This window comes from Pseudopipra pipra, chromosome 21 (genome assembly GCF_036250125.1).
Source record: "Pseudopipra pipra isolate bDixPip1 chromosome 21, bDixPip1.hap1, whole genome shotgun sequence".
In the NCBI taxonomy this organism is placed as follows: Eukaryota; Metazoa; Chordata; class Aves; order Passeriformes; family Pipridae; genus Pseudopipra; species Pseudopipra pipra.
Genome location: NC_087569.1, coordinates 3,913,814 through 3,932,839, shown reverse-complemented (window position 1 = coordinate 3,932,839; position 19,026 = coordinate 3,913,814). Strand labels below are relative to the sequence as shown.

Genomic DNA, 19,026 nt, shown 5'->3' with positions numbered 1-19,026 from the left:
GCCGCGCAGGCGCGCCCGGCCCTTCCGCGCCGCCATCTTGAGAGGGGCGGGCAGGCGGCAGCCGCGTCCGGCCGCCATGTTGGGAAGGTCCCTGTCCTCCCCTCACACCCCCCGCTGTTAAAGCCCAGTCTGCGGGCGAGCGGTTCGTGAGGGGAATGTCCTCGCGAAGGACGTCTGTGGCCGTAAACTAAATCCCAAGAAGTTTCACCTCCACGTGAGGAAGAACTTCTCTCTGTTGAGGGTGGCAGAGCCTGGAACAGCTGCCCAGGGCCGTCGTGGAGTCTCCCTCTCTGGAGACATTCCAACCCACCTGGACGGGTCCCTGGGTGACCTGCTCTGGGTAACCCTGCCTTGGCCTGGGGTTGGACTGGGACTCTCCAGAGGTCCCTTCCAACCCTAACAATTCTGTGATTCTGTGCACGTCCTCATGAAAGACATTTTTAGGACGAAATTCTCCCCTGTGAGGGTGGTGAGGCCCTGGCACATGTTGCCCAGAGAAGCTGGGGCTGCCCCTGGATCCCTGGAAGTGTCCAAGGCCAGGTTGGACGGGGCTTGGAGCAACCTGGGCTAGCGGAAGGTGTCCCTGCCCATGGCAGGGTTTTGGAATGAGATGATCTTTAAGGTCCTTTCCAACCCATAACATATTTTTCTGTGATTCTGTGAGGAGCACAGTGCTGTCCTGGCTGTCTCTGCCGGCACCTCTGAGGGCAGAGGGGTTCTCCAGAGGGACAGCTGGCTGGACACATCTGCCCTCAGGACAGTAAGTAAGAACAGCTCCCTGGCCATGGTCTTTCCTCAGAGCCCTCAGACAGCTGCCATCTCCCAACCCACTAAAATACAGGCGGTTTTGAGCAGGAGGATATGCCCAGGAAAGGTAAAAAGCGGGATAAAAGGCCTAAATCAACCCTTATACCTGTGAAGGGTGAAGGGGCTCTCCTGCATTAGTGTACCCCTGGAGGACAACCTTGGCTTGGGTTTGGATCTCCAGCAAATGCCTTCAGAAAAGGGGCTTTTTGGGGACATGACTGCAAGTCTGAGGACAGGCACTGCTCAGGGAAAGAGCTAAAAATTAAGATAATTTATCCCAAAGAACTAAGTAAACGGCCAGGAGAGGTCTGACAAAAATACAAATTGTCTGTATGCTCATGTGTTGACTGTGAAAGATATACTGTGATAAATAGGTGTGTGAGATTCTAAAATGGAAGATATGGGCTGCTTTGCATCTCTCTCATAGTCTTTTAGCATCCTATTGAATTCTCTTAATTTTACATTTCAGTTCTCAAGTAAATGCAGTTTCTGGCTAATTGGATAAACCATTATTGCCAGTGACAGAGAGCAGGGAACTCCCTGCTCTACTGCAGAAAGAAATTACTACAAAGGGATTTATCCTGTATCAGTTTGACAAAACTGTTCAAACCCTTTACAAAAGCAGCCCTCTTTATTCTTTCTACTACACAGGGTTTATTTTGTTTGTGAACACCAAACTTGACTTGCAATGAAGGAAAGAGAACAAGCCTATGAGAGAGATGGTTTTGGTTGGCGCTGGAAGTCATTTCCCATGCTGCAATTTGGAAGGCCCAAGTCTGAGAGTTTCATTACTGTGCTAGTACAATTAATCAGAATACTATTCCCAGATGTTCTTGCAGTTCTGATTAAATCTGTGTCCTTTTCAATGATTAAACTAGGATGACAGAAGACATTCCACAGTGTATGATACCATTGCCACAATTCATCTCATAAGGGTGTTCTTTGCCAAAGAAAGTCTTTGTGAAAGCCTTTCTCCTTTGTAGGTTGACTCAAATTCCTGAATGCATTTTGTATTTGTATTTTGTATTGCTCCAGTCAGGTTCATTCAGTCTTAAAAACCTTCTATCCATTTAAACATAGAAGGCTATCACGTGCAAGTGCATTTTGTAAACTTATTATGCTAAGAGACAGTCACCCAGATTGGAATTCAGGCGTGTTGATGGGAAGTGACACTATTGTGGATGGTATTTCTCTTTCAGGAATAAAAGGTAGGCTTTCTTCACAATGTCAGTTAAGCCAGCACTAAATTCACTCGCTCAACTTTCTGTACCTGATGTCAGTTCAGGCATGAGTACACTTTCTGACAGTTCTATTAATAGAGGACCTAACTACAGCACTGAAGACTGAAAGGTTATATGAAACAACTCTATTTCTATTACATTCTGTTAATCAAAATCATCCTGAATTCTTCACCATCAGGTCACTCGGTGGCAATCATCTGAAAGGAAGTTTTCTGTGGTCTCCTGCACCTCGTATATGAATTTCCTTGTAAGGAACACAGAAGGCTGTGGGTTGGGGAAAGAAAGGATTCGGTTTAAGCTGGCACAAATGACCTGGATTCCTTTATTCTGGCAGCAGATTCAACCCTAGTTTATAAAAGTAGTTTGTTTCATTATAGGAAGCATTGGCAGCTTGAAGTGCTGTAACCTTGCTCTGTGAAATCACCTTGGGTGCAGCTGCAAAATGTCCAGCACGGCCACAGTGGGGAGGGCAGGTGTGTGACCGGGGCATAAACGAGTTTAGTGTTTCCTTGCCCCAGTAAAGACTCCGTGGAATCCCATCATGAAAATGGAGCTGTCCTGCCTCAGCAGAGAAGGAACCCTGTTGGCTCCCAGGTCATATTGCCTGTCCTTAAACACACCAAGCTGTCTGACAAGAGGGAGAAACCTTTCCCTGCTGGATGCAGTGATCCTCTGTTCTGTTAATATCTGCTTTCTGTACTGCCTATGCACAAACACCTCGTCCTCCTGTTTGCTGAGGCAACATGCAGCACATTGGAGGAAAAGATCTCAAGATAAGAGAGAGTGTTTTCTTGAATTTGTTTTATTCCTGTCTCTGGCATGCAGCCTCTGTGCAACCATCTCTCCCGTCTCTGCACTGAATGGAAGGGCAATAAGAATTTAGATTTCTTTCTTTTTTCTGAGACCATTTCTTGTCTAATGACTGTTCAGCTCTCACAGCCATTTGCATTAATCTTTTCCTTTGGCAAGGCTATATTATCATAATCATTCATGTCATGGTTAGAATAGGAAATCCTGGAACTTTTTCTGTCGCCTTAAAAAGGATCAAGGTTTCAAATTCAGCATCTTTCTTTGCTTGACTGTGATGTCTTTCCTTTGACTTTCTCCCCCAGTTCCTCCCTCACGACACAAATCACAGATTACACTGGTACATAGTTTCTGTTAAGTGGAGTCTTCCAGCTGGATTCACACTGTTAACATCATCTGCTCCCCTGCTTCAGCTTCTTGGCAAACTCAAAAAGCTGATGGTAAGATAGACACAGCTCCCTGCTCATGTTCTGCAATGTTCCTCTCATTTTACATGCTGGAGTCACTGAAGAGACATTCTAAATGGCAGCACTCTGAGGTATCAGTTTTTAGGCTTAAAACCAGTCCCTGTCAGGCAAACAGGGACCATTTCTATGTCCATTATTGCATTTGCAGGCTTGGGTTTCTCACAGTTTATATTTAGCAAACAAGTTGTTTTCTTAACAGTAAAGGCTGAGTGTTTTTAAGGGCTTATATTCTGGATGCAAATTGTCACCAGGAGATAGGATCAGTTTGCTGAGCAGTTCTGTGTTCCAGCCTACCCCCTTGCACTTGGTTTTGCTGTGCATTCACTGATATGTAAGTAGTTTGCTCTAAGGAGTCTCTCTTTTGAATAAGCCTCGACTGAGTTTGCTCGTGAGTAGTAAAATCTAAATTACCTCTTCGTGTATTGTATGCAGAGGTAACATGGCCAGTATCATGAATGTGTCTCGTGGAGAGAAATGCTCTGAAAGCTCCTTGTGAAGAGAGAATTTGGGAGGAAAAGGAGACAGCAATTCACTGTGTTTTGGGTTCGATTCATAGCTCCTTGCTGGCCTGAATAAAAGCATAACAAGGACTAAAAGCTGTTTTGTTCCCAATCCACTGTGACCTATAAATAAAGCAGGGACTAAACCCGGGCTGAACACATCAGTCTGGCCTCAAGTATTTGTGTTAAGTTCAAGGCTACTCCTCTACATCACAGGTTCAAAAGTTTAACTGTTACTCAAACGTTGGGCTCATGTTTCACTGGGAAGTGGGTGTGTGTGCAAAGAAGCGGGGTTTCCTGGAAAAATCTGGACCAGTGAATCAGTAGCATGGCAAACAGAGAGAAGCCTGGGGCAGGAATTGCTGCAGCTGCTACAACACATCTCTTCAGAACCTGCCTCCGTGCAGGGCATGATGAAAACATTGGTATCGACTTGTATTGTAGCAAGGCTCAGCTTCTGAGCTGAGATCAGAGCCCTGCTGGGTTTACACTAATCCTCCAGGATCTCCTGCACAGGGAAGGCTCTCCCTCTTCCCCACGAGTCCAAACAGGATGGCAGACCACGGTGCTAAACTGTCTTGCCCAGGATAGCAGAGCAAGCCCTGGAGCCAGAAATAGGAGCTGGTCCTGACTCCCATTCCCTGATACATGAAACCACAATGACTGTAATGTTCAAACCTCTCCATGTGTCTCTCTGTCATTCCTTAACAAATCCAGCAGTATTCCCACTGGGTCACTGACCACAGATAAAGGTTTTGGTTGTGGCATGAAACATGGACAGCGATTCCTTGAACCAGGGAGAGGGGATGTGTCTGTGGACTAAGCTGTTCACTGAAGGCTGACACCTGAACAAAGTGTTTTGGTCAGACTTTTGGGTAAGATTTGTGGTGTGAATCAACCTTGACAGGAATGGCTGTGTTAAAACAGTCTTAGGAACTGCAGGAAATCCTTATGGATTCTTATGGTGGTGCTGACTCAGGCTTTTGGCAGGAAGGTGCTGTTTAAGACCTGGGTAAACCAGAATGACCTTGTTCCAAACTTTATTTGTATAAGCTTAAACTATTACTTAAACTGATAGTGTTCCCAGCTGGGAGATGGAGACAAGCCTGGTCATTAATGGCAGCAGAGGGTCAAATGCCCCCTGAGAGGTGGTCACTTCACACAACATGGTCATCATTTCTTCAGAATTGAACTTCTTCCCTCGTTATTAGTGAGAAACGACATCAAAATAAAACTGCAAACAAAAGCAGCAGAAATGAATGACGAGAGACTGTCTTGAATGCCAAAATAGTGATGGGGAGGGTTAAACCAAAATGAAAATTGCAATTTTCTAACTTATATTTCTAAAGAACCGAGTGTGAGAGATTTTTACTTTGCAACCTGCAAAGCCTGACCTAATTACAATCAGTTTAATATACCTGATGGAAAGCAGTCATGAGATCCACTGCTGTGTCAGTGTTCAATCCTTGGAACAAACACAGGGATGTGAAAGAGGAGGCAGGTCAGAATTGATTTGCCTTTTCTGAAATGCTGGCATGTTACTGGAAGACAATAAACATCAGAATTCTTTCTTGAAGAAAACAAGGACATATACTCAAGAATGGTTATTTGTATGTAAATTTGCTGCCAGAAGTTAAAATACTGTTTTCACTTCTTCCTTTTTCTATTGTTGGCTTAAACAAGAGATTTAAATAATTCACTGATGGTTTAAAATGGCAAGCAAGAGATCATAATTTACATGATTTATTTTACATTTATAATTCTTAATTATTTTCTTAAATGTCAGCAGATTCCTTGTGCTTGGCAGCATGCTACTTTTTGACAGTCAGCAGGACTGGAGTAGTCATTGATTTAAGATATGTGGACATATATCTATTCAAAGTTCTGATTTTGTTCAAGTATTATTTGAAACCTTTTCTTTAAGAGATGCTGTGAGCTTTTAACTGATTCTTTCTGTTAAGTTACATGTGATGAGATTCAGTTAAAATGCACAAAGGGATCATTAATGAGAGATGAAAATTTGGTTTTAGCTCCCCCAGCTTCCAAGATATTCATACTACCAGAGCTCATCCTCCCACAGGTTAGAGCTCATCATCCTGCAGCTTGATTTGGTGCATGGTTGGGAAAAGGGAAAACCAAGCTGGTTCCTTTTCCAGACCCCTGTTTAGTTCTCATCTCTTAATGAACCAGTCATCAAAATGAACTTGTTGAACAAACCGAAATGAAGAAATCGCTTTCTTTCTGCACCTGCAGGTGAAGCTGTGCTGGAAGGAGCTGGTTCAGCACTCCTGTGCTATTTCCAGCCACTTACTCAGTAACACCCACCAGTTCAGTGTTTTGACTTTCTCTGAAATTTCTGCAGCAAGCCCGAGCTCCTGGGATATTCTGTACCCGGTGCTGCTGGATTTCATGGCGTGTGGGCTGCCCTTATTTCACATTTTATTTTAGATGGGGCTGTTTTTAAAAGGACAGATATACTCGGTTTAAAATTGTTTTGCCTTTTAAACTGATAAATTCTCTCCTTTTGCCCACATTTTGCAAAATGTATCCTAAAAACTCGTTTTGCAAAATGTATCCCAGTTGAAGCCTCCTGCCTCAAATTGTGGCCGGAAATTGTTGATTATGAGGTATAGAAAGTGCTTGGCAACAAAGTGAATTTTTTCCTGGAACAGTAAACTTGCAGTTCTTTGAGCTATGCTCATATTTGTACCTGACACATTCTGGTGCCTTTGCGAGCCCAAAATTAGTGCAGTGCACAAAAGGGAAGGAAATCTGTCTGCAGACAGGGAGGGTTTGGATAGAAATTCCCAGATGAACAGAGCAGGGGGTATAATATGCCCTGCACAAGGGCTGTACATGAGCACAAGCAACAGTTCAAGGGCCAAATCCCTCAGTGTGGATGCAGTTATAGGTGTTAGATGAGGATTAGTCCCATAAGGGAAGCAAAATAAGTTAAGGTATTGTAAATCCAGCCATCAGTGGGCTGGAGAGTTATAACACAATATTTGCCTCTACTGGAAAACTATACAAATAATTCTTATATTATACACAGGTACTCTGGCATTGAATTTAATTTTAGCAGGAGCCCAAGGAAAAGCCTGGCTTTGGAGCACCAGGCAGGGCTGTGGCTGAAAAAAGGGGTGGACAAAAGGGCTGATGGCTCAGACCTGTGGGGTCTGGTAACTCCTCCCTGCAGTGCTGGGTTTGCCTGAGCTCAGTGTGGGGCTGGGTAGGACTGGTTTGCTTTTCTGTCAGGACTGTGAACTCCTCGGAGGAGGAGGAAAGGGGGGAGGGAGAATGGAGGCAGTGAAAACACAGGTGGCTTCAGTTATATTTGGCTTTTTGAACAGATTAATCACTTTGCTGATTTACACCGGCCCGATTCTGTAGTTTAAAATTATTTCTTAAGGAAGCACTTTAATGAACCGAGTCAGAAGATGCTCTGTTGACATAAGCCTTGTTGTGAGGTAAAGAAAACAATTTTTTTTGGCAGTTTGGCAAATGGAGTGACTGTGGTTCTTCCATGACTTTGAGAAGCCAGTTAAACTCCTGCAACCGTTCTGGGCTTTGAAACAAAGGCTCTTCTTAGCTCCATTTAACTTTGGGATTTACAATAATAAATTCTCATAACACTTTTTTCCAAGCAAGAAACACCAGCTGAAGTTGATATTAATGCTCCTATTGATAAGAGTCACAGCATTACATCAGTATTACTTTCTACTATATGTCTTATTTTTAGCTTGAGACAACAGTGTTACATAACAGGGGAACAGGATTAAAAACTAAGTATCGACTAATATGAAAAGCATCCAAAAAGCTACTTTGAAGCATGGAAAAGAGACTTTGCTGGTTGCTGGCTCATAAGAACAAAGAGATAATAGTTCTTCCACTGGTGCTGAACTTGTCTTAAGCAAAAGGAGCTTCTTAAAATCATGAGAACAAAATTCTTTTATTATCAGCCTGAGATTCTGTATTATTATGCTGTATCAAAAGTGTTTAAAGTGTGCAAATGCCAACATGACTCCAGGCAGGAAAGGAAGGAAGGCCAGATGCTGTTCATATACCTTTCAATTTTATATGGAACATGTTTTTGAGACCAGGTAAAATTTCTGGTAATGTAAGGAGTGAATGGAAGGAGATTGTGAACGGAATGAATGGAGAGAAGTGAAATTTCTATCCTTTTACTTTAGTATTGCTAAGTAATTAGTAGAGGATTCATATAGTAATTTTATTACTATAGTTGCAAATTTTGTAAAGAATATTGCATGCAAAGCAGAGCTTTAAGAACCAAGTACTGAAGCCTGAAAACATCTTGTGCATTAATTAAGAAGAATCAGAACTGTTAATATTCTGTGTTAATATTTATTGTTTTCTTTCTCCCTTTACAGGTATCATTTGATTTAGAATTACAGGCTTGAAGTCCCTTTGTTTTAGCACAGGAAGGGCAGAGCAAGGAATCCTTCCCAACTCCTTGTCTCCCAGATTTCCAATATAACTACAGATGATCCTTCCCACACTTCACTTTTTTTTTTGCTCCGTGTTCATGGATATTTTTGAGGTTTTTTTCATCAAAGGCAGACATTTGACTGGCCAAGGTTTGTAGAGACTTCTTTATCTCTAGTGGGTTAAAATCAAACAGAAGGTGCCCAGGAAAAGAGTGACTCTGGTCACTTCCTGCATTTGTTCTGATTTTGGGGTGGGAGCTGCCCTCTGCCTGAGGTAGGTACCTATCAGTGATAGTATAGGTATATTTTAACCCCAGTTCCCTGTCTAAATTGCCCCATAACTTTAGGAACTTCCAAATATTTACATAATAACTGTCATAAACATCAGCATCCCGGGGTTAGTGCTTCAAAATGATGAAGTTTTTCTTTTGTTGCTGGCAGAATTTGTTTCCCAGTGCTATCAATTAAGCCTGGCTCTAGTGAGTTCATGTACTTACCCCTTCCCAAAAGGCTGAATATTGTCTCTCTTTGCCTTACTGGAAGCACTGAGGGTGACAGTAAATCTCCTTGTGCAGGACTCTCTTCTGGGAAGTAAAGTCATTCTCAATACTTAATGAGACTATTTTTAATTTAAATCAGTGTTTATTCAAATTTTTAGTTAACCCCAACCTTAACATTCTCTGTAGTGATTAAAATACTGTGTTCACTTGCAGAATAGTCTTCCCTTTCAGCTTGGAGGTAGCAGGGCTGGGAAGAAAGAGGCCTCATAGGGAAAGGCCTCTGTTTTTGTTCTGTCAATACTTGTCTGTCATTACTCAGAACGAATGACTCCTTATCTGTTATGCTGTTATCTTAATTAAGAGGACTCTGGTGTATCAAAGTGAAGATTGCAGTGGTCAACTAATGGTTCTTCTGGGGATGAATGTTTCACTGTGGTAGAAAGGTCAAAACATAGGTTAAAGAGACATTTAATCCCACAGTTTTCTTCCCAAATCCAAGCAGATGTCACAGCCCTTTTCTGCTGTAATTGTGTCAGAAGTAAGCAGAATCCTAAAATGTGAGACATTCACTTATCAGCTACACCAATAAAAATAAGCTTGAGCTAAAAACACTGGTAAAGGCCAAAGCAGATAAGCTGGTTAGTGAAATCATATCTTTGGGGCCTGGTAACTCTAATGCCTCTGTTCTCCTGACCTCCATGAGCTGCTCTGTGCTGGAGCAAATCTCAGCTGCAAGAAGCAACTCTGTTCAGTGATGTGCAGCTTCCTCCTTTGTCTGAGGTTAGTGCAAGATGTTCTCATTTGCAAAGGAGGGGATTTTTTCTTTTCTTTTTGCTTTCTCAGAGAAGAAGGAGGGAGCAGTTAATAGAACTGGAGCATGTTCATCCTCTGCTGCTCTGTGATTATGTGCTGGAACTGTAATTTCTTCTGCTATACCTTTTGGGGCAGAATGATATGGATACAACCGAGGAGAATGTTACCTGTGAGATGAGTTATTTGGGTAAGAACCTCAAGAATTTTTTTATAAAGTTGCAGTTTGTTTCTTAATTTAAAAGCTGTAGGAGAAGAGTCTGAACCTACTTCTCAGCTCAACCAAAAGCATGATCTGCATTCCAGGAAGTAGGAAGTTATATATAGCTTATTTGTCAGTAATAATGAAAAAGTAGATTTTATAGTTTAGAGTGTGTAAATTTTATTTGCTGCTATCACAAGGCTAAAGTACATTTCCACTGGATCCACACTGTGTTTTGTGCTATTATCCAGGCAACGTGAAAGGAAGCATTTTAGATGGAAATTCAGGCTAAGGAGGCAAAAAGGATGTGGTGGCTAAAAATGTAGCATTTATTGAAACTCACAGAATGAGAATCTTCCAGGCAGATATTTTCCAATTAAGTGTATAGTGAATCAGGTGCTCCAGTTGGTTTTCTTGAAGTTTTTTGGTAACAGAAGATTGCTCATGAAGTGCAGTGAACTCATAAAGATTGTTAGTCTGGATGATTGAGTCCCTTGTTACATATTTGTTCCACGAGATGTAGGCAAAGGCAAGAGACACAAATTGAATAATGGCTCATACATTTAGTTCTGCCTGCAAAGGTGAAGAAAAACTGTGGCAATCTGGTCTTGATTATTCAGTTACTAAATGTCATTCTAAAATCCTAAGTATTTCCTAGCAGTATTTGAAGTCATTAGCAGTTGCTACCTGACTGTTAATCGTGACTAATGTGGCCACAAACACCACAGAGAGATAGAGCAGATTCAACAAAGTACAGGTGCAGAATTTCTCAAACTTCCCTCCGAGTTCCCCCCACCCCCAGCCAGGATGGGCTGTGCATTCCAAGGCAAGAACAGCCTGGCAAATGTGCATCAGCCTGGAGCTGAAAGGCAAGGAAAATACACACGTTGGGAGATGAGTCATCCCTGGACTTTTGTAAGAGCATCTTTTATGAGCGCGGGGTGAAGCGTTGACTCTGTGATCGTCCGTAACCGAAATTCACGCTGAATTTCACACGTGGTGACATCGCTGCCCTCGGGTCAGTTTGGTCACCGCTTGGTTTGAGCCGCAGGTCAAACTGCTGCCCTGCAGCCCCGCAGCCCGGGTGCTCACGGCTCAGTCCAACGCGGGGTTTTAGCACTGCAGACAGGGTTCAAACCCAGCACTGGTTCCAAAACCGACAAACCTCAAAACCCCCCAGCCTCTTACATAAATCTCTGTCCCTCTGCAGCTCCTTTGCAGTCACTATCATTGTCTTTAGATCTCCTTGGAGTGGAATATTTCAGGTAGGTCCAGACATGCATTTATTGAGCTGTCTGTCTACCAGGATGATGTTAAATTTTACTCTTCTGATCTTTTCAGACCCTAAAATTTCTAAGTTTTGCAGCAATCCATATCTCAGTTGATGGCAAAATCTCATGATTTATGAATCTGCTTCCATCACAAGGGGTTAAAAATTCCTACACCTCAAAATGCAGGCCAGTCTTATATGGTCACCATTAAATACTGACCAGTCTTATATGGTCACCATTAAATACTGACCAGTCTTATATGGTCCCCATTAAATACTGCTGGTTGCAACCCTATTGCAGCCATTAAATACAAGCTTGCAAATACACACAAGCATATATTTTCTTTTGGTTACTTTATGTTCTCTGTGTGAGTCATGCACAGAGAGATACCAAAAGCAACTTATTTTTTTTTTCCTAAAATCAGTATTGTAAGATCTAGTCAACAAGGAATATTATTTCCATATTCAATTCTTTCACAGACTGCTGCTGTTTGCTATTCTGTGGCTTAATAAGCTTCTTTTCATTGCATGTACAGAAATGGTTTGGTGTTAATCAGGATAATAAGATATTTTCAATTTATATGTTTCTGGCATCTTGGTTCACTATTAATGCCCCTTCTGGTGGACTTTTCTGGGAAGGCTCTGGCAAAGCTCCAAAGCAGTTCATGGATGTGGCAGCACCCACTATTAAAGGATATTTAGATATATAAATACATTCAGGGGCATTTTGTAGTAAATACTTGGAAATCCTTTCTGGGAAAAGTGGAAGCTCTCACACACTCCTGTTGGGTTTCAGGTATGGCACATTCATTGGCCTGCTGAGTGTCAGCCAGCCAGTTTGGGTATCACCAAATGTGTTGGACTAGTGCCAAACATGAAAATGAAGAGGTTCTGACTTGCTGCTCGCACAGAAGGGTTTAACTGCATGGCACAGCCATGAGATCTCGTGCCCAAATGAACCACCAAGAGAACGGAGCTTCTGAAGGAGTGCAACAGGGAAGAAAAGCTAATTTTTATATTGCACCCCCAGGTAAGATGTGCAGGCAAACACTGCACTTTGTTCTGAGAAAGGAACTGCCTGACTGATAGAAAGGAACAAATAAGGAAAATAAATAATTGCCTATAAAGAAACGAGCTGTAATCTTGCCTAACAAAAGCTGACTTGTATTGTGCAGTGGTATTCTGTATTCCACACAGCAGGAGTGGATTGTCACAAAGTTTTGCAGGAATTTTTTGCACAGTGTTGTCTGGATGAACAGGAAAATTGTGGTTGGAGACCAGAACAAGCAGGCAGTTAAAGGCAGGGGGTTATCAAGGAATGATGGCTTTAGGAGCTGACAGAGGGAGGCAAAGTCTCAAGGGCCTTTTAGAAACCACTGCAGACTTGTATCCAACAGTGAAACCCAGAGGGGATGGAAGGAGGTGAGATAAGGAAGAAAGGGACATGCAAAGGGACGTGAGGGCTGGTACCAGCGGCCAGGTAGCACAGCAATAAAAATCATGAAGTGGAAGTGACTGAAACTTTAATGAAGGGCAGAAAGGGAAGAAAAAGTTAAAGAGGAGTTTAGAACTGGTGGTTTGGTGTTTGTGAGGAACATTTTCTGTTTAATCTGACTGTGTCTTTGGAAAATTTAGAATTTGGAAATTGTGTTTCAAAAGAGCAGAATTGAGTTCTTGCCTCAGCAGTTACAGTTAGAAACCTGCTTTTGGCTGTCTGTAAAATCATGTCTAGCAGTAAATGTCAGCAGTTGGGAGCGATATAGGATGTGCCTGGGAAACTCCGAGGCCGTTGGGATCAAAAGGCATTTAACATATGCAAAGTACGCGTTAAACCCTGACGAGCCGCCCTGCGAGGCCCTTCCTTCCCGGCTCTGAGATGCGGCTGGACATCAGACATGGAAAATATTCCTGCCGAAGGATGGAGAGGAGGGAGAGGCCGGGCTTGGAGCGCCATCGAGCGGCAAAGCCGGGCAGCGCCTCGCACCGCCACAGCCCGCGGGGACTCGGCAAAGCCATTTTAGTAGGAGGTTTTAATAAGTGTTTCTGATTGCCTTTTCTCCCCGGCTGTGGGTGGAGATAAAGTTTTTAATCTCTACAGAGCTGTGCTGATTCAGCGTCCTCGTGAGGGATCATGATCCTTCAGCACCCTCACGAGGGGGAGCGGAGGGGCAGGGACCGATCTCCACTCTCGTGAGCGGGGACAGGACTCGAGGGAACGGCGGGAGCTGAGTCGGGGGGGTTTAGGTTGGATATCAGGAAAAAGTGTTTTACTCAGGGGGTGTTCGGGCACTGGAACAGGCTCCTCAGGGCAGTGGGCACAGCACCAAGCCTGACAGAGTTCGGTAAGTGTTTGGACAACGCTCCCAGGGACAGGGGGGGATTGTTGGGGGGTCTCTGCAGGGTTGGACTTGATCCTGAGGGGTCCCTTCCAACTCGGCATGTTCTATGATTCTTTATTGCTCCCAAGCACAGTTAACTCTTGACTTCATTGGTTTAATGCCGCAGTGGGATGCATGGATAACATGCCATGTACTCAGTGAAGGGTCTATAACAGAAAAAGGTAGTAGTGATAGTATTGCATAGGGCACAGATTGGTTCCCAGTAGCAAGCTGAACACCGAAATGTTTTCAGACACAAGCTGACTTAGAGGGAGCTCCCTTGAGCAGGAGTGGGGAGAGATGCCCATGATCTGCATCTAATCCTCCCTTGAAAGGTTGAGAGCTAAGATGTTAAAATAAAAAAAAATCCTCTTGAAATAAAAGTAATATTGACTTACCCATGATTAAATTAAAGTTGCCTTCTGGTTCATGAAGAACCAGACCTTCACAAAATGAAGATAGAATGAAATAAAACTGTTAAACTCACAGAAGAAAAGGGGTCTGGATTTACCAAATGGCCAAGAATACTAAGTGCTATTTTGCTATTCAGTTTAGTCCAAAGTGTGAAATACATGGTTCTTAAAAAAGCCCCAACCACAGATTCTTATCTTCATGCCTGAGTCATGAACCATAAGCAGTACTCATTCCAATTAGCTGCCTCACTCTTAAACTCTTAGAGTTTACTGATAATTTTCACTTTAAACTTTTTTAACAGGGTGCAAAAAATAAATTACTTTCTCAAGTTGGTAATCCACAAAACGGCTCAAAAGACATGTGACTGAACACTTTAATAAATGTGAGTGGCCAGAAGAAAGGCAGCAAATAAAGGTACCTACATGCACCGAAAGGACAAGAACATCCTCCTATGCCCTCTGTTCTTCACTTTTTGGACTTGTTTTTGAGGGGAGTAAGGGGGAAAAATCCCTTTGCACGATTCAGAACTGTGGAATGTGCACAGTTCCAGCAGGGGTGAGGAAAAGTGTTGGTTTCCACCTCCCTTTCTCTGCTTACTGGAGCATTCTAGGTTGATTTTGGTTTTGTTTTGTATTCCCCCCTAAAAATACCAAACACAACCCAGCACTTAGTCTGGAGTATGAGTCTGCTGCTGATTTGACCTAAAAATTCGGGAACTTACTGGGAAGGATTTTGTTGTGAGGATAGATGTGGTCAGTGCAAAGCACATGGGTGATAACTGGTCAGGTGGCAGGGCCAAGGCTCCAGAGCTCTATTTTAAAGGCCAGGGATTGTGGATGGTGAGAATCAGGTGCAGAGAAAGCAAAGGACTTGTCCAGAGTTGCACAAGTGTGTGGTAAAGGAGAGCTCAAAACCCAGGTACCTGGTCTAGCAAACAAGCATCCCTTTATTTCTTTCTCCCTCTTCTCTAGAAAGACTGGTTTTAGCTCTGTCAACTCACTGAGAACTTAAAAAAGGTTATAGTTATTTTTGCATGTGCAGTTCCTGTGAGATCACTGCAGAGTTGTGCACTTTCATTTCTCAGGTGCACAACAGGTTACTTGGCTTTTGTTTACATTTACTTTGCCTTGTCTTCAAGGCATTGCTCTTCAGCACCTCTGCAAAGGCACAGGACTGCAGCTCCTTTCTTCACAAGTTCTTCTGACTGCAGGAACATTTCATTTCAGCTCTGAGGGCCGGAAATGACCGTAGTGATTGAAGTTCCTCAAAGCCCCACACAAAACTGGCGTGTGGGTTGGGGCACTGGGGAAACACTTCACCATCCCTGCTGGGTGAGGGCAACATGCAGCCCCCCTGTGCACACGAGGACACGGGCTTGCAGCTCCAGGCACTGCTGGAGGGACAGAACTACGGAGCTGCTGCAGGAGATGGGACACGATGCCCAGCTGTGCCTGTGCCAAGGAACAGCCTGGCAGTGAGGGACTGCCTGGTAGTTGCTGTGCTGTGCTTTGGGAATTTGATAAATTTCATGGATTGGTTCATTGTGCCAGGTGAGAGCCCATTTTCTTCCTCTAAGGAAAATGTAAGTTCTCAACAGCTCTACTTTTCAAATGTTTCTAACGTAATAATATGCTTTATGTCTTTTAATTTTTCCTCACTTATCTGCCTTAGCCTGTCGATCATACTCTTAATAAAACTTCCAGTTATAAATCTGGAAGCACCTAGGAATAATGTATTAGTTAATAATGATTTGTAGAATATTTATAAGGGTCACATAATATTTTACAATCTAAGTCTCTTATAAACAGACTTTAGCAAAGTCTATTTTTGTGTCTGGGCTCTACAGAAGATTGACTAAGGAACTTCCCTTTACTGTGTAGAGCAGTTTACCAGGCCTTCTTTGGATCTGGTAGATTCCATATGGCACTCCTTTATCTGGAGAATACTGATGCCATTCCCTCCATTAAAAGTTCAAAAACTATATTATCTTTGTGCCAATAAAAGATAACTCTGTTAACTTTTGGCTTTCTTAACTTCCTCGTGAGCTGCTGGCAACTGTGTGCTTCCTGCAATGAGGAGCAACATGATTGTGTAAAGAGAACAGAGACCCACTTCCCTAAGCATCCCCTACCAAATATACAACTTGTCTAAAAAATAATCTCCTTCCTCCAAAATGTGATTTTTTAACTTTTTTTTTTCCTAGTGGTGAACAACAAAGAGTTGCTTCTAGTAAACTGGTGGGGAATCTGTGGGTTTTTTCTCACAATGTAAACTGTGGTCTGTGTAAATTCTTCTGTTTAGCATCACTCCTAAGGATCTCCCATGCTGCCAGGGATCTGGCTTAGAAATCAGTAGGAAACACTTGTTGTGAGCTTGCTATATGTTACTTCTGAGTGGTCTGGAAATCAGAAATATTTTAAAACCTTGAAAAAACACAAATTGTTAAATTTGGAATCAATAACTAGTGGCAGTTCATAAAGTAATTATTTTACTACTTAGACCATTCAGAAATTCAAGACACTCAGTCAGTATCTTTCAAAATGGAGAGGGTAGGGGGTTTAGGAGTTTGAGCTTTTTTATTTTGAGTACTTCTTAACCACACCAGTAAGAGGGAAGGAAGTGGGTAGGAGTGGATGAAAACATCTTCAGGCAAGAGCTGGGATGTGTGGAGGGGATGCACTTGGAAGGGTTAAGTGCAAGCAGCCATTTGGCTCATTCCAGGCTTTGAACTAGTCTTTGTATGTGCCAGGAGCTTAAAATTTCCCCAGCACGCTCTTGTGAGCGAGGCACCTTCAAGAGCAGAGGCCAGGCCTTTGAAACATGTCCTTTAATTACATGAGATGACTAAACCACTTTTTAGTTAGTTCTGTGACCTCCTGGGCCATGGGGGCCATCTGTAAACTGCAGTTTATACCCCAGCACCAGACTGTTCATCTGCTAGAATTCAATGTCACTGCAGAATTCTTCCAGCAGTACTTTTGAGTTTGGCTGTCCATGCAGGAGCATGAATTCTTCCAGCAGTACTTTTGAGTTTGGCTGTCCATGCAGGAGCCTGTTGTTTGACAGGAAAGAGAAGCAGGGCAGGTGTGAGGATCTGATTAGAAAGAAGCTGGTGGCAGTCATGAAGTTGTGGTTTCCGGGCAGTTTTGCTCACAGGCTTTGACAGAATTTACATCAATCTTCACACAGAAAACAAGCTCTTCCACTAAATTGTCTGCTGGAATTGAGTCTCCAGTTTTTAAAACCAGTGATCATGCAGACCTTTCCCCTCTGATCTGTGACCCTGTTCCAAGCTGTTCCAATGCTTTGTCATTTGCCAATAACTGCTCAGGTCAGTTATTCCAGTTCTGTGGAAGGAATAGCAATTCAATGGTGCTCAGTGTGAAAGTCAGTTTGAGATGAAGCTGTGGTTCAAGTCAAGTCCTGTGTTAGCTCTGATTTAATACTCTGTGAGTCCAAACCTGAATTCCTGTAATCCAGTCTTTCTATGTGCTGATCACTGGCTGCCAGAAAGGAAAGATACAATTGATTGTCCTGTTTTAATGATGCAAAACGATTGAATGAAATCACTGACTTACTTTTGAGACCATTAGAAAAACCCTAAATATGTTCAAGAGTCCTTGAGAAACAGCTGTAAAACCTCTGGAGCTGCCATTAGGCTGGACCTTGTTCTATGTGACTTCTCTATGTGACTTCAAGTCACATCAGTAAACTGAGTGGACTGATGCTGCAGCCGCAGGGACAGGGGGAGCATGGATTTAGCTTTACAATAACTGGCCCCACAATGCTTTTAAGAACTGCAGCAGTGTAGTTTTGTGGCACAACATGGAAAACACACTGTGGGAGCAGAGGGGCCTCTTGCTGAGCTCACCCAGCTCTGTCCTGCTGCAGATCAGCTGCTGTGAGCACAGCAGGCAGGTTACCCAGAACTTGTTCTCTTACGTGGTCATGGCTTCTTCCTCTTAACAATGTTATGATTTTATCTATTTTGACAAAACTAAAGCAGCCTGAGAAGAAATGCCTTATTAAAGTGATATCTTTCAATATTGGAGTTCAAGTGTGCTTATTCCAAGCAGTATCTTCTGCTATCTTTAATTGTTTTTCAGCAATGTAAAGCAGAAATGCAAGGTAGGTGAAATGCAGATCTGCAGCCTTGGCAGGACGTAGAGGTAAAAATGACCTTTTTGTCTCAACACCCACGAGGTGTCAAACTTCACCACTGCTTTGTTCTACATTGTGTCCAACTTTGAACATTAAACTTTTTAGGTACTAATGGTGCAAAAGAAACAGAACAGTTGTGGTTGAAACAGTGACTCTCATAAGACCTATATAGTGGAAGATCATTAATTTTATCTATAGTGATAAGAATTTTTAATTCTCCGCACTTCTGTGCTTGTGGGACAATAATGGTTTACAATCTAAACTAGAAGCTAAAGGTGCTGCAGTTCTTGCAAGCCCTGTTTTTGGGTTGGCAATTACAAGGAATGAGCAGAGTACTCTGCTGCCATTCAGTGTCTGCCTCTGTTGCAGGGATCCTGTTGGATATACAGAAATACTTTGGGCTCAGCGATGGGAAGACAGGTCTGCTGCAGACAGGTAATGAAACCTCTTCAGTCCAGGGAGTTCTCTCTGCCTTGCCTCTCCATGGTCTGCTCCTAAAATAGTTCTCTAGTTCCTCCTCGTGTGTGGTGTTGCTCACTTCCACTTGTGGGCAGGCTGGCTATGATGCAAAACTCAAGTCAGGCTAGAGTCCTCTGAAAATCCCACAGCATGTGAATCACAAAGATGAAGGATTTCTCAAGAAATACAGACCCTGAGTAACTCACGCACACTTTATTTTTGTATGGGTATTTTGAACCTGCATTTATCTTTTTTTTTTCAAATATCTGCCTCCCTCCTAGTTCTACAAACTCAGCCTGCCTTTAACCTCTGCCCTAAAAATAACCTGAGTTTATCTGAGGGATGAGCAGCATGTATGATAAAAATAATCTGAGCAATATTGTCTTTGCTGGTTCTTGGATTTCCAGTGTTCACCTTGTGTTACATGCTGGCTGCCCCCATCTTTGGATACCTTGGAGACCGCTACAACAGGAAAATCATCCTTGGAGCTGGGATTCTCTTCTGGTCTGGTGTCACCTTGGGCAGTTCCTTCATCACTGAGTCGGTATGTTGCTTTTTTAGAGGG

The 19,026-nt window shown here is 42.9% G+C and overlaps 1 protein-coding gene across 5 annotated transcripts in view; it reads left to right on the top strand.

Annotated features, from left to right (window-relative positions):
• The first annotated feature begins 87 nt into the window (after positions 1-87).
• SPNS3 (SPNS lysolipid transporter 3, sphingosine-1-phosphate (putative)) overlaps positions 88-19,026 on the top strand; it is a 41,404-nt gene continuing 22,465 nt past the window's right edge. Inside the window, exons 1-5 of one of the 5 annotated variants that reach the window (XM_064677744.1) lie at positions 88-760; positions 9,611-9,767; positions 11,846-12,079; positions 18,372-18,437; positions 18,869-19,005. In XM_064677744.1, coding sequence (XP_064533814.1) covers positions 11,986-12,079; positions 18,372-18,437; positions 18,869-19,005 — 297 coding nt within the window. In that variant the 5' untranslated portion in view covers positions 88-760; positions 9,611-9,767; positions 11,846-11,985. Of the gene's footprint in view, positions 761-8,210; positions 9,768-11,845; positions 12,080-13,378; positions 15,392-18,371; positions 18,438-18,868; positions 19,006-19,026 lie in introns of those variants that run through there. The other 4 variants (XM_064677743.1, XM_064677742.1, XM_064677740.1 and 1 more) reach the window with 4 other exon arrangements.